The 14,797-nt window shown below is 42.4% G+C and overlaps 1 protein-coding gene across 1 annotated transcript; it reads left to right on the top strand.

Moving 5' to 3' along the window:
- Positions 1-60: 60 nt before the first annotated feature.
- LOC311310349 (gamma-aminobutyric acid receptor subunit rho-2-like) lies at positions 61-14,585 on the top strand. The gene is made up of 9 exons (XM_084439804.1): positions 61-449; positions 1,689-1,792; positions 5,958-6,025; positions 8,702-8,925; positions 9,078-9,160; positions 9,247-9,387; positions 9,578-9,730; positions 11,441-11,649; positions 11,821-14,585. The coding sequence occupies exons 1-9, from the start codon at positions 307-309 to the stop codon at positions 12,112-12,114; spliced, it is 1,419 nt and encodes a 472-aa protein (XP_084295930.1). The 5' UTR covers positions 61-306; the 3' UTR covers positions 12,115-14,585.
- The last annotated feature ends 212 nt before the right edge of the window (positions 14,586-14,797 follow it).

Here is a 14,797-nt window from a genome sequence, read left to right as displayed (position 1 = left end):
TTCCACATAGACGTCTGTGTAAATCCCAGTGTGGTGCGTCAGTTCATAGAGGGTCCTGGATGCTGTCACGTTAGTTGGACAGAAGCTGCGTGCGGTGCCTTGGTCTAGAGTCTGGAAACCGCTCGAGCGAGAAGACCAATCAGCAGGCGATGTACATTGCTTGGCATAGTTATTAGACTCCCGTCTTTAGTCAACCGGTAGTTTGTTATGACATTGCCCGTTGTCGCACATTTTATGTTTAGTGCAAAACGACGCTACAATGCTCAAACCGTTGCAGCGGTGGACTAAACGAGGTCCTCTCATTCGATGACTATTGAGTTTGCACGCATAATGCTATTTTCTACAAGGTTCTTGTTTCTATTTTTCTGCTTGATACTTATCGGGGAGTGCCAAAAACATAGTAGGAAAAGGCGGTGGTCTGAGAAGCTGCAATCTCACAAACCTGGCACGTAAGTACTCAAATCTTAAGTGTATGTGACACCATGAAGGGACACCAATGATTTCGCCTTGATGAAATCGGCGCCAATAGTGTCGACCCCGTGCGTAATAGGCTGCAGTGTGTGTTGCAACTCAGTGCACATAGTTTAATTAAAATCAGCCGTTGCTATGTTCATTACTATACTCATTATAGGGTAAATGTCGATTCTAGGATCATATGATCATACAATGTTTGTCTCATTCTGGTGTTTTCTTTCTGGTGTAATCTTTCGAATTGGCAACGGGAATTGAGCCGTGCGTAAAAGCGCTGAAGCGCACAATTGAATCTTGCGCCTTCCATCTTTTGATGGAACGTTTGAGTTAACTCTGGGCCGTGGTTAGAAGGTATGAGACTTTAAAAAAAATAAAAAATAGGGAAGTCAATTGAAGGCAAAGCCCTCGATTACAATGACGCCCTAGAGAATAATAAATACATAAGAAAAACAAAATAAAAACATAAGAAAAACATTTGCATTAAATGCATACAGTAAATAAATAAAACAAAGCATGTGAACAAAATTTATAAATAAAATGTAGAAGGGATACAGCTACAGTCGGTGTATAACTACGGTAAAGGCTAGTCCCCATAAACGCAGAGGCCATTAGGCGAGCGACTTGGGCGACGAGAGCGGCCGGCAGCCATCATTCTCAATGGAAGCTGGCGACATAGGTCGACGGACGCCTCGGCGGCAGAGAGCGACGCGATACCAGCGATCTGAGCATAGATTTGAAGTTGGGCAGAGTTCAACTTTATGCAAATTGGCAGCGACATCACCGAAGCAGCAACCAATAGCAGATCAGGTTACCTCAGAATGGCAGTAGAATACATCTTCAATAATGTGAGTGACACATGAATGACCCGCCCCCCCGGCCTCTGCAGCTCTTGGCTGCCGGGGAGCATGGCGATGCGATGTACGCAACCAGAGCGACCACTGTCGCCCTAGTCGCTCGCTGTCTGAGTCTACAGTTAAGGTTAGGGTTTGACCAGTCTCTGCATTTATGGGAACTAGCCTTCTACAAAGGCCGTAGTTGTATCCCATCTAGCCACAACCGCACATCCGTCATGACTCATGTTCTCAAGGGACTTGCCACTGTGTTCCACTTCTAAGCGTTATGGTATGTTCATGATACCTGACATGATCATGACATGACATGATCATGATATCCGTGTCCAGAAAATCTAGATTACTGATGAATGTTCTCCTTTATAGTCCCATCAAAAAGGTGGTTGATGGAACTAAATCTCAGAAGGTGAAGACAAACCACTTGCTACGTGTGGATGACCATGATTTTACCATGAGACCAGCCTTTGCAGGTAAGGACTTGCAGGGGTCGTCATCCATCCATCCATCCAAATATAGTGTAAGTCTCTGTATCTACTCCTGTTGGGCATGTTCCGCATGGGCCCGGGACAGACAATGGCGGGGGAGGATGTTGAATTAATTTACGATTTGGATAATTTTGGTTCGGTGCAGTCCAGGATCTCCCTCTGCACCCCCCAGTCCAAACCCTGTGTCTCCTGCACCCCCGCACAGAGAGCTGGCTTCACTCAAAGTTTCATTTTAATTTGTGGATCCGCCCTGTGATCGGTCCAAAATGTAATGGGTTCTAAGTCGGCCCATGCTACACCCCTCCACGACCTCATGAAAATCAATCTGGTAGTTTTTGCGTAATCCTGATAACAAACCAATAAACAAACAAACAAACAAACAAGCATACAGCGCTGTTGCTGGGACAGAGGTAAAAATGCAATACCCCCTGTCGAATTACTAATTATAAATGGAATACCTCCTGTCGGCTTACCACGGTACACCAGAGACAGAGAGCACACCAGCTTAGGACCTCTTTCTTGTCCTGTTCCTAAGTGAGACACAGCCTTGTGTGCCTGGAATAGAACTGTCATATTCAAACATTAAGAGAACCTCCTGATGCCTTAGAAATTGTCTGAATTCATCAGCTTTTGTGTTTCCTCCTGGCTTCAAAAGGAGCGGCCGTAGCCTAGAGTATTACTAATGAAAGCCTCTCACGCAGCCGTTGGCACTGTGGCAGGCCAACGGGGTCTTAACACAGTAGAGAAGAACAGCCCAAACGCAATCTGATGATTCCCACTGCTGGAGCATGGCATTCAGTTGTGCACAATGGACCAGATTTGTGGAGAGTCCTTATCACAATTAACATGCATTTCTCAGAGAAAAGAAAAGTTTTTGTAGGCAGAAGCATTCTTCTGCTTCTGTAGCATGTGCCTGCGGATGTTCTTAAAGTTTGTGTGAGGTCTGCTTTGCAGGTGAGGCCTTGGATAGAAATGAGATTCTCTCAAAAAGCCTGCGGCTGAATGATCATTTTAACTTTGATAGGCACAGACTGGAAAATGAGAATATTGCGTGGCGCTGAATATTATATTGTCACAAACATGAAGTTCAGATATGCAGGGTGCACTAGGCCTATTTTCAAACACTTTCTTGATTTCCTCAGGTTTAAAAGGCATCTGAGGAGTGTGAGGCAATACTGTATGGCTTAATCACATTTGCATTACAGAGGTGAGCCTGTTTCACACCTCATCTCATTCCTGTGATTTCCAAGAACTTCATCAAGAGGAATTCCATCAGAGGGATTTCTTTTAGGAGTGAGCAGTGGTGGCTAATGCATGGGCCTGTCCCACCCTAATCTGGCCAGTTGGATTTATTGCGGTTGCTAATCCAGGAAAGGGAGAACACTCTGATAGGTGAAATGGATAGGGGCTGTTATTATTTTGCATGCATTCTCTTTTAGACGTTAGATGACAGGCAACACTCTTTAATTGCATATAACTAAGATACTGTCGCTTTAATTGTCAGGTATTTATTTTTAAGCGCATATTTAATTTGTGATTTACTGTAACCTACATGGTTAATATATGTTTTTAGTCACAGATCTTGTGATCTTGACAATGTCATTTTGGTATTTCATAGAAGCATTCAGTGGTTATTATGTAACAGTAAGTACAATAGTTGCACATCAAGACAGCAACAGCTTGTGTTCATGGAAAGCAATGAGTCTTGAGGCTTATTGATGACAGGCAATGACTCATGTATATTCAACAATGTGATTACTGAATAAATCCACCACATGTGCCTAAACAGGAACCATTGATTGCATCTTTACTGCATATTCACTTCACACCCATAAATTGATTGATGGGTTTTCTTTGTCCCTTTGTGTTTTTTTTTTATTCTAGAGGTTTTTGCTCAGATGTCCTGTACTATGCTTGACAAGCAGACTCAGAAACAAACACAGAATTAGGGGCGTGTTCTGGCATTTGTTGTTTGGTGTTGTGCTCTTTTGACAGCTCTGCTTAACAAGCTTCATTAGGCCTGACAACTGTTTACCCAGCCCAGAGTAGGCCCACACTCTATAGAGCAGGGGTGTCAAACTCTGGCCCGCGGGCCAAATTTGGCCCGCAGTGTAATTATATTTGGCCCGCGAGGCAATACCAAATGACTACTAGAGCTGGCCCGCCAGTATTCGATTTTGCATGTCTGCACTATTAAGTTATATATTGTATGGTAATAAGCGTTGCTTGTTCCATATTCAATGTTAAAGAAAAACTTGTTTGGGTCCATATTCAAATTTTCATTTGTTCAATGTTGGCCCGCGACTTTGTTCAAGTTAAAAATTTTGGCCCACTGTGTATTTGAGTTTGACACCCCTGCTATAGAGGGACATGAAGGAACACATCTAACATTATTTGTGTGACTAACCCAGAGCTCTGATCCGATTGTCAGTGACGAATAACATGGCTGTATTTGAAAATGGCAAAGAAAGATAGGTGGAATATTCCTGGCATTTTATTCATCTGAATACCAAGAACCTGATCACTTATAAATGGAAGGTCAAATATACAGTTATCTCTGCACTGGACAGGAGCCCAATCAGGCCATTCTAGTGTGTGTGTGTGTGTGTGTGTGTGTTTTGAGGCAACCCCGGGGAAAGGGTAAACCAACAAAACCCTCTAGAACGGCAGCGCGAGTACAGAGATAGCTTACTCTAGGCCGTGATCAAATCTTTAATGTCAAACTTTGCAAATAAGTGCAAGAGGCAGCTCTCTCCTCCCAAGAGCTCTTCTGGCATGGTTTTAAACAGTCCACTCAGCTTGGCCCTGGCTGATTGCTTAAGCTGCTCAGGTGTGCAGGATTGCCCAGGTGCAAGCACTCAGTTCCCAACCCACAACCTGAGGGGTTCTGGGAGCTGTAGTTCCAGGGCAGGCGTCCATTTTGTCGACCATAGATCCAGGATGGTCATTTTGGGGAGCAAAAGCCCCGGGGTTGCCACAGTATGTGTGTCTGTGTATGTTGTGTCATCAGTGTGTGTGTGCATCTGTGTGTGTATAAGTATCCTCAGTGTGTGTGCGTGTGTGTGTGTTCAACATGCCCTCCTGTGCACCGGCATGGCTGCAGCAGATGGAGAGCACATGTAATCACTATGAATGAAAGAGAAATCTCAGCCTCTAAATAACAGCCTAATCTCCAGCATAATCTAGAGATGAGACTTCCCTCCGGGGGCCAGTATGCCAGGCTATTCTACCGACAGAAAGGCAGGTGTGTCATCAATGTGGGGTGGTCCAATGATCGTAGGGTCGGCAGTTTGAATCCTGCCTCCTCCTGTCCACCTGTCGAAGTGTTCTTGGTCAAGACACTGATCCCCAACTTGCTCCCAATGAGCAGGCTAGCACCTTGCATAGCAGCTGCCGCCATTGATGTGTGAATGTGTGTGTGAATGAGAAGCCATTGTAAACCGCTTTGGATAAAGGCGCTATATAAGTGCAGTCCATTTACCATTTACCATCAACAGTAGTCATCCAGTGTAGGGATGAAGGGGCCGGGCCTTGGCCTAGTCTGGAATCTGATGGTTGACGTGTGGCGTGAGGGATGAGGAGGCACACAGCTGGCACAAGGGGATGAGTTTTAACATCCCAGCTTCCAGGTAATATGCAGCTTTGCCAATCGATTACGTAAGAACGCAGAGAGCCTGGCACCACCACAGAACAGATAAAGAATAGGGCAATATGGAGGCACACGTCACAACTGGCTTGTGAACTTTTCATTGAGGGTGGATCAGACACAAACATAACCTAAATATTACTCTTAATCCTCTCAAATCTATTTAAAGGGGTAGTGTGCTATTTTGGACATTTAGTCCTATTTGTGGTCTGTTTACCATGAACCTGAAACAGAGACCATCATTTCACTGATCGTTCCAGTATTGAGCTAGCTGCAGTTTTTATGCAGGCTCTCACTGGGCTACAATGGAAGTCAATGGGGCATACGTACATGCATTGAAAAACTATGATGAATGTGCTTTTCTGCTTTTCCCTTTAATACTGAAAATATGAGCGGATATGCCAAAATTAGTATTTGGTTTTACCTTGATATTGATCCTGATGTTTTTCTCTTATGAAAGTTGAATTATGTTATCTACTTAATTGTGTGAATGTTGATTCGTAGGCCCGGCTATCCCTGTAGGAGTGGATGTGCAGGTGGAGAGTTTGGACAGCATATCAGAGGTGGACATGGTAAGTGTTTTGATGACAACATACCCTTACTATGCACAGTTTTTTAAGTCATTAAAATATTGCTTTAATGAGTTTGGCAGCAGTGCTGCTTATCAAAACTGAACCACCTAAAAGATATGAAGTGGGCACCCTATAAGCATTGAAATGACCAAGATGGGTCCAGCCCACTACCATGGCCAATGCATGCTGTTTATGTAATTAGATGGGCCTTCTGTCCTAAGCCACAAAATGGACTCTAAACTGCAGCCCTGGTGTTCTGTAAGCTTTTGCGAGATGGAAGTAAGGATTACATTTCAATTTGGATCTCAGTACTTGGCATATAATTGTATTAAAACAGACATGCAAATTAAAGATTTCAGATGGTTAGCCATCTTCCCCAAATGTCAGACTATTGAATCATAGTGCACTAAAAATAGTTTCAGTGGTATCTTCAGATTAAATCATTTTACAGAAGTCTAAATTTGTAGAAAAAGTGCCAAAAATTGAATCTTATGCAACACTATAAGGAACCTGTCGTTGGGAGCCTTTATTCTGAGCATATAGCCTATGGAGTTATGTAATACAGTACTTTGAAGAGAATGGCACTGTAGATGATCTTTTGTTATTATGATGGAGAGTGGTACAGTTATCAATGTCGAACTGATCTGATCTGCAGGAAGAATAGCAGGCATACTGTCGAATCCTGATTATCTAAACTAATATTAAATGTCCGATCGAACAACCACCGATTAAATTTGCAGATTTTCAATCCAAATGACTCGATTTGTGGTCGCCAAATTGGCCAATTCCAAAAGCCAATCTTTTAAGTATGTTCTAGCTGGTTAGCTTGACATACTTGGAAACAAGTAGGCCTACAAACTTGGATGCTACAAGCTATAGAGTGGTGGGTCAATTCAATTCAGAACGTGAAATAGTGACGAAAAAACAGCAAGCAAGGGTATTAATACAGAACTTTTTCGATGTAACATAGCTTGATCTCGAGTTGAATAAGGTCAACAATGTCCAACATCCATCCCAACGCGAGTTTTCTCCCGAGATCTCTTCATACAAAGTTTTTTAATACAGCTCAAATATCTCCAAACCTGCTGCTGCTAACCACTTGTTAACAAAATCTCTGAATAGCTGTAGTTTGGGACATTTATGCGGTTTAAAATTAGGACACAGCACACTACCAGTTGCTCTTCAAGCAATGTAAAACAAAACATATGTTTGGTAGTCTCAATGCCAGACCCATGAGAGTTCTTTCACTGATACGCTAACTACGTAACTGCATCCTGACGATCTCTCTATGGGTCTGGGACACTTCATGCAAAAATCTGGTGCTCAAATCCTGGCAATTCATTGGTTTCGCAGGAATCCCTGCGACACTAATCAGTAACGACTTTCGCGATCAGACGTTCCCACCCATAGATATGCCCCACCCATCTAACCTGGGCTAGCATCTCTCATTTGCTGCTACGACCTGTCACTCTTTCAATTTTGAACAGTCGATAGGTCCTCAGAACACCAGCTTGAGCGGCGAAGTGGCACAGACTCTGTTATGTAGTATGCGCAGCACAGCGATTCAACGTAACATTTGAGTCTGGAGAGAGACTATGGCCGCATTTACACTGCAGGTCTTGATGCCCAGATCTGTTTTTTTTTTACCATAACCGATTTTTTTGACCACCTGCTTACATAAACTTTTTAAAGTGACCCATATCAGATACCTGTACTTACACGTACATACTTGCTTAACACTTGAAACAACCCGCATGCGTACACAAGGGTTTGATTACCTTACCTAACAACCGTAGAAGGAGCATGCAATACGACTATTGCCACTCTTGCTGTTGTGGTCTTTGGCCTCCTATTTATTTATTTATTTATTTATGTATTTGTATTTAGCTTTTCGGGACTTCATTTTCGTCGCTGACACTGCAGCCACGAGCATTTAAAACCTTGCTCTGCCTTTGCGGCTGAAATTTCCTCATAAACGGCTCTGTTTCGGTATAAACCAGTAATTTTGGCTTGCACTGACTCTTCGCCCCAAAGGCTCAAAAGACAGGTTACCTTGGCAGGTGTCCACTGACCCAAACCTTCGTCCTCCATTTTCTTTTTAAGCAGGATAGTTGTGACAGGTGTTGATGGATGTGGTTGCGCTGTGCGCATGAAAGTAACGTTATACGTCATTAAAATGCGAAAATTCTCATTTTCAATGACGTGCAAATTGCAATGACAGGGAATATCCGTTCTGTCCGCTTAGACGACAGTCGTATTAGCAGATGTCTGATTCATATCTGATTTATTTCCACATATGATTGAGGCCTGAAACGGATCTGAAAATATCCAATTCCATGTGCTTTTTTCCTGCTTACACGTACATAATACATATCTGATAAGTGCCACATGTGAGCAAAAAAACGAAATTGGGTCACTTGAGTCAGGCAGTGTAAGTGCGGCCTATGCCTACTAATTTACACTAACCAATGAGCCTTCATAACAGTGACCAATGCAAACTCTAATATCCACATTAATTATAGCTCATGTCAAATGACAAAAGTGAAATGCCCTGAACATACTGTATGTGCCGTGTAACTCCGGGCCAGGGACCAAACCCTGGTAATCCCAAACTATGAGCGCACATTTCCGGAAAAGGAAAAGATTCACCCAGAGCATGTCCTCTTTGTTTTCCAGGACTTCACTATGACCCTGTATCTGAGGCACTACTGGAAGGACGAGCGCCTGTCCTTCCCCAGCTCCACCAATAAGAGCATGACCTTTGATGGGCGTCTGGTAAAGAAGATCTGGGTGCCCGATGTGTTCTTCGTTCACTCCAAGAGGTCTTTCATCCACGACACAACCACCGACAACATCATGCTGAGGGTCTTTCCTGATGGGCACGTCCTCTACAGCTTGAGGTGAGGAGGAGGACACACTGGGTCGATGTCACTCCTGACCTCTTCACAGCTCCCAGTGGGTGGGTGGGGGGGGGCTTCCACCATGGTGGACATTTTTTATTGTCTCTATGAGGACATAACATTTCAATATGTTATTTTTTTAAATCCCACAGGGTCACGGTGACTGCAGCCTGTAACATGGACTTTAGTCGTTTCCCTCTGGACTCACAGACCTGCACATTGGAGCTGGAGAGCTGTGAGTTCTCAACTACTGTCTTTGGCCTTTGTGTTGTGTCACAAAGGGATGTTGACAGATTTTAAACCTATGACCCTTGTCCTCAGATGCTTACACGGATGAGGACCTCATGCTGTACTGGAAGAGTGGGGATGAGTCACTAAGCACGGATGACAGGATCTCCCTGTCCCAGTTCCTCATCCAGAAGTTCCATACTACCTCCAGACTGGCTTTCTACAGTAGCACTGGTAGACACTCCTTAATGCGACCTGACAACTGTGAAGAGTTATTGTCCAACCACCATTTAAATTTTTTAATATATATCGCATCCTTATGTGTTGCCAAACCAACAAATCTGCCTGTAGGATCTCAGCAGGAAAATTATGAATAATATTATTTGTGGGGATTCATTATGTGTCTTTCTTCCCTCCCCTCCAGGTTGGTACAACCGTCTGTACATCAACTTCACCCTGCGGCGCCACATCTTCTTCTTCCTGCTCCAGACTTACTTCCCCGCCACCCTGATGGTCATGCTGTCCTGGGTGTCCTTCTGGATCGACCGACGGGCCGTACCCGCCAGAGTCTCATTAGGTACGATGCCATTAATCACATGTGGCCTTTCATGACCCCTTCTTGAATTTAGCGTTCTCACCGAGACTTGTTTATGTTTATTTTGGATCCCATTAGCTGTCGCAGAACGACAACTAATCTTCCTGGGGTCCACAAAGATTCAACATTTCATAAATTACAAGACATGATACACATATACACATACGAACATAACAATGTGACTAACATCACATAAGACATGCATATTCTACACATAAAGACATAACTACAAGAATGACATGACACCACATAACATCAAGCAAATAGACATGTATTGTACAAAACACAGAACATGTTCTGTTGTTACGCAGGACGTAACAACAGAACATGTTCACATTACTCTAAGACTCAATTCAGAGGACAGAAGTGAAACTGGGAAGTGATCAAGGGAGTCCAGTCGTATGGTCGTCTGGATGAGGTATAATTTCAGACACTTTTTTTAAAGATAAATGTATTTTGTGTGCTTGTGACTAGAGAGGGTCTTTTTGTTCCATCTTGTAATTGCTCTGTAGATGACAGTGGATCTTAGGAAATATGTTCTCGTCCTACGGCGTAACAGGTGACCCAGACTGACACTCCTTGTATGGTGATTATGTCTGTAGTTTTTTTTTAACTATTTGATTTTGCAAGTTTTCTGGTTTCTTTGTAAGTAATATGTTCTTGAGAAACATCAGTAGACTTACTGTTCAACTTTGAGCCATGCTAGGCGTGAATGCATGTAATCAATGTTTTGATGCTTTGAACAGTGGAGTGCCATTCTAGGGGCCCTATTTTGTACAAGCTGGAGTTTCTTTATTTCCTTTTTTTGCAGATGACCATATGACTGAATTAATACTGTATCTGGGACAGGACAAGTGATTAGTGTGGAGGGTGTTAAATAAGCAGAACATTTCCATATGATTACAATTACCTTCCCCATCTTGCTGACAATGTTTGAAATGTGATCTGATCAAGTCAATGAGTCGGAGTGGACCTTGAGCCAAAAACTATACATTTTGTTTTGAAGATGTTTAAAACCAACCAATTTCTTTCCACTAATTCCCTGCTCAGTACCTTGGTCAGTTCATCACATGTTGAGGCAGCACTATACAGTGTGGAGTCATCAGCGTACATCACTGCACTGGCTTCTTTTATGGCAGACGGTAAATCATTGGTGAATACTGAAAATAAAAGGATCTAAGCAGCTTCCCTATGGAACACCGCAATATGTTTTTGCTGTCTGCATAGTTACCATTGAAAAAGACTCTTTGTGATCTGTTAGACAGATAGCTTTCCGTCCAAGAGATCGTGTTTGAGTTGAAACCATAGCACCCTATCACATGGTCAATAACATCAAAGGCAGCACCAAAGTCCATTAATATTGCTCCGACTAGTTCCTTGTTGTCATTGTGTTAACCAATTGTCTGCCATTTCAGCTAGTGCAGTATTTGTAGAGTGACTCTCTCTTTAAGCATGCTGTGAGCCAGTCATTAGCCCATAGCATGAAAAGTAATCCAGAATTTATAATATCTAATAATCTAATCTAATAATGGGATCATTTTTTATTCTTTCCAGATTTTTGGGCATACCCCTCTTGACAAACATGTATTGAATACATGGCATATTAGAATGGAGACATAGGTAGCAGCAATTCTAAGTAATTTGGCATCTAGATTGTCAGTCCCTGCCTCGTGCGTTGTCTGTGTCCTCCAGGTATCACCACGGTGCTCACCATGTCCACCATCATCACTGGAGTCAATGCCTCCATGCCCAGGGTCTCTTACATCAAAGCCGTGGACATTTACCTCTGGGTCAGTTTTGTGTTTGTATTCTTATCGGTGTTGGAATATGCGGCTGTCAACTACCTGACGACGGTGAGGGACGGGAAAGATCGGAAGCTCAGGGAAAAAGTCAGGGAGCAGGTAAGGAACCCCTGTTCTGTTCATACTGAAACTGCTCTTCAAATCCTTTAAACCTATCACCTGCCCTAATCTGTTTTCTTTGCCTCTCTGTCTGTCTACCTGTCTCTATGTCTGCCTACATGTATGTATGCCTGTCTCTCTCTTTCTCTCTCACTCTCTCCCTCTCTCCAGGCCGTTCCCTGTACCTGTGGCATGTCCCACACCAGGACGATGATGCTGGGTGGGACCTACAGCGAAGCAGACACCAACAGCCTGGCAGGCTACACCAGGGCCCCCATTGTGAACGAGGACCCTCCGGAGAAGCAGGAACACATGGTGGTCCACCTGTCCGCGGGAACCAAGAAGAAGGGCCTCCGCGGCTTCCGCATCATCCAGAACACCCACGCCATAGACACCTACTCCCGCATGATCTTCCCTGGTGCCTACATTTTCTTCAATCTCATTTATTGGTCTGTGTACTGCTGAGTTTCTCCAAGACAGCCCTGTTTCAGAGGAGCATGGTTTTCATGTACCAGAACTGAAAAGACAGTGATTATGAGCGTGGTGGTGGTGGCGGTGATGTGATGATTCTGTCTTGTACAGTGAGGAAGGATTTGAACACCCGTTGCCCCTATGGCAGACTTCATGGATTTATGGATCTTTTGATGAGACTATCCTCACCTCCAATTACAATAATCTTAATATTTGTCTATCTGTTTGTACAGCTTTCCTACTATCTGGGCCCCATTCACGAACAAAGTTAAGAGTTTCTTAGGAAGTATTTATTCTTAAACTCCACTTACACCATTTCCAAGAAGATTCTGGCATTCACATTGTTCTCACATGTGGGAACTAAGAACAGAATCTACAAACACGGAAGAGCAGTCTTAAGTAGGCTATGGACTATTCGTGCAAAAAACATGTTCATTTAAAATGATTTGTGATTGTGTTTACTTCAAATCTAGAGTTGTATAACATTATAGGATTGCAATACAATAATGTCTGGATAATTTATAATATCTAATGGTTTTCATTATTTTACAAAGCGAGACTGCTGTCTTTCCAATAATATCCCCGATGAGCCAGGTCCAACTGTGTGTCCTTCCCCGGATACAGCGTTCACTGAAAGAGTAGGCTAATATCATCCCATGCATCTTACTGACACTTCCAAATATAATGGTTGGAGTCCGGTCTTTTATTTTCGCTTGGGCATGCCGCATTGACAGCTGTGTATTTTATATACATTTTTGTAGACTTTAGGCTATTGTATATTGTATTATATCACTGACATTTTGCACTGTTCTGTCTCAGTATGCTCATGCATCAAGGTAAATTCCAGATAGTAGGAAGCCTACTTGGCTAAATTAAAATTGGATTTTGTTTGCCTGCGCTGGATTCGACCTGCCGTTTTCTGACTTACCAACGCATCACTGACACAACTCCACCTAAACCATTATGCTATTGAAAAGTTGGCGAGTTGAGAGCATGGATGACTGGTACTCATTCAGAGAAGTGACATCTGCGCACGACCCTGTAGTTGCATGTCCTTATACAGGACTGGCAGGGAGTTTAGTATGCTTATCCGGGTGTGCGGCCACGCACATTCAATTAGTGAAACTATGGGATTCATCATTTTGAGAAGGCAGGTGCAAACACATCCACCGGTTTACGAACATGCCGTGAATCAAATTGAAGCTTTTTTAGAAACATTAGGAACAAATTTATGAACAGAACTTGGTGAATGAAGCCGTGCGTTGCTACCACAAGAAATGAACGCAACCAAGTAAACGATCACTTTTCCCTGAATTGTATTGTGATCTCTGGATGCAATCCTGTCCCATCATGGTGATGACAGTTAAATCAAAGTATATGTCTGCATTACAGAGACTGTAAATGTTGGTGTGGACTATATCATAGATGGACTAAATGCCCATGCTGGCATCCTAACAGGTGAACTGGATAATTCCCATATCAGGCTGTATTCACCCTGACACCAGGTTCATTTGAAAGAGTATGTAAACAATTGTAAATAAAGTTGAGAGGATCATATGCTGTACTACACAGTGTTTTTGTATTAGTCGATCTGATGATCGAGCAAATCACATGAAAATCTGATATTACATTATGTATTGTACATCACAGCAAGTCAAAATTATTGTCGATGAATAACATGTCGAGCTAATTTATTTATCTGTCTATTTTTCATTCATTTGATTATTGATTGCTTTACATAATTACTTTTTACTGCACTGATTTTTATTTATTGTACAGTTCATACATATTTCACTGATAGATTAATATGCCATTATACCTTAACTTGTGAAAGATTATTGGATTGGATGGAACATACTGTCTGCTTTTATGTCTGGTCAGAAAAGATGTGTAGGGTGCATGCATCCCTAATGCTTATTTGAACTGGCGTATTGTTTTTGGGGTGAGATGTTTCTGTTTGTGTATTGCTAAGAAGGGGTTTTAAAGACATATAAAGCTTTATCAGTGACATATCAAGCTTGAACAGCCTTAAAGTGTACTGTTCATTTTTTTTTATACTGCCATGGTTTCACAGTTATATGTTTTTGTTTTGTTTGGTTGATGGTTTGGATTACATGACTGAACACATTGTTTCATGTGATTTCTCTATCCATTACTCTATTCAGACAGTAGCCTATTAGTGAAAATTGTACTTAAAGTAGTAGATAGCCTCTCTAGCATAAACTGCATTGACCAGGTAGTGATGTCACTCAGAATGCAAGAAAGCTCACACATCACTATTATTGCTCACATCACTATTATTGCTGTAGACATGTCAGCATGTGGAAATAACTCTGTGGAAACCACCTCATACAGATATTAGCCTATCAGCTCCCGAATCAACACTGATTATTGTTGTTTCATCACAAATGTTTAGAATGTATGCTTTTGGAGCAGATTTTATTAAATACAAGCTTTATTTAAAAGCATGTTTGAAGAAAATGTGTTCAATCAATTTTAAGTAAGGGAGAAGAATGTTTAATCCTTAATGAACAAAGTAGGCTAACATTTTCTTACCCTCTGTGAAAAAATTAACAATAGCTTACTTCACCTATGTGTTTATATAGGTGTCTACTAACATATCTCAATTTATTCCAATTCGACCGCAGCGACCTCAGAGTGATGGGGCAACCTGTCG

This window comes from Borostomias antarcticus (assembly GCF_949987555.1).
Source record: "Borostomias antarcticus genome assembly, chromosome: 6".
NCBI classification, from domain to species: domain Eukaryota; kingdom Metazoa; phylum Chordata; class Actinopteri; order Stomiiformes; family Stomiidae; genus Borostomias; species Borostomias antarcticus.
Note: the sequence above shows the minus strand (reverse complement) of the source record. Positions and strands in the feature narration are given on the sequence as shown.

Coding starts and splice junctions, on each gene's coding strand:
- LOC311310349 (XM_084439804.1), top strand. CDS start 307: ATGACTATTGAGTTTGCACGCATAATGCTATTTTCTACAAGGTTCTTG. Junction 8,926..9,077: donor CACGTCCTCTACAGCTTGAG/GTGAGGAGGAGG, acceptor TAAATCCCACAG/GGTCACGGTGACTGCAGCCT. Junction 9,731..11,440: donor ACCCGCCAGAGTCTCATTAG/GTACGATGCCAT, acceptor TGTGTCCTCCAG/GTATCACCACGGTGCTCACC.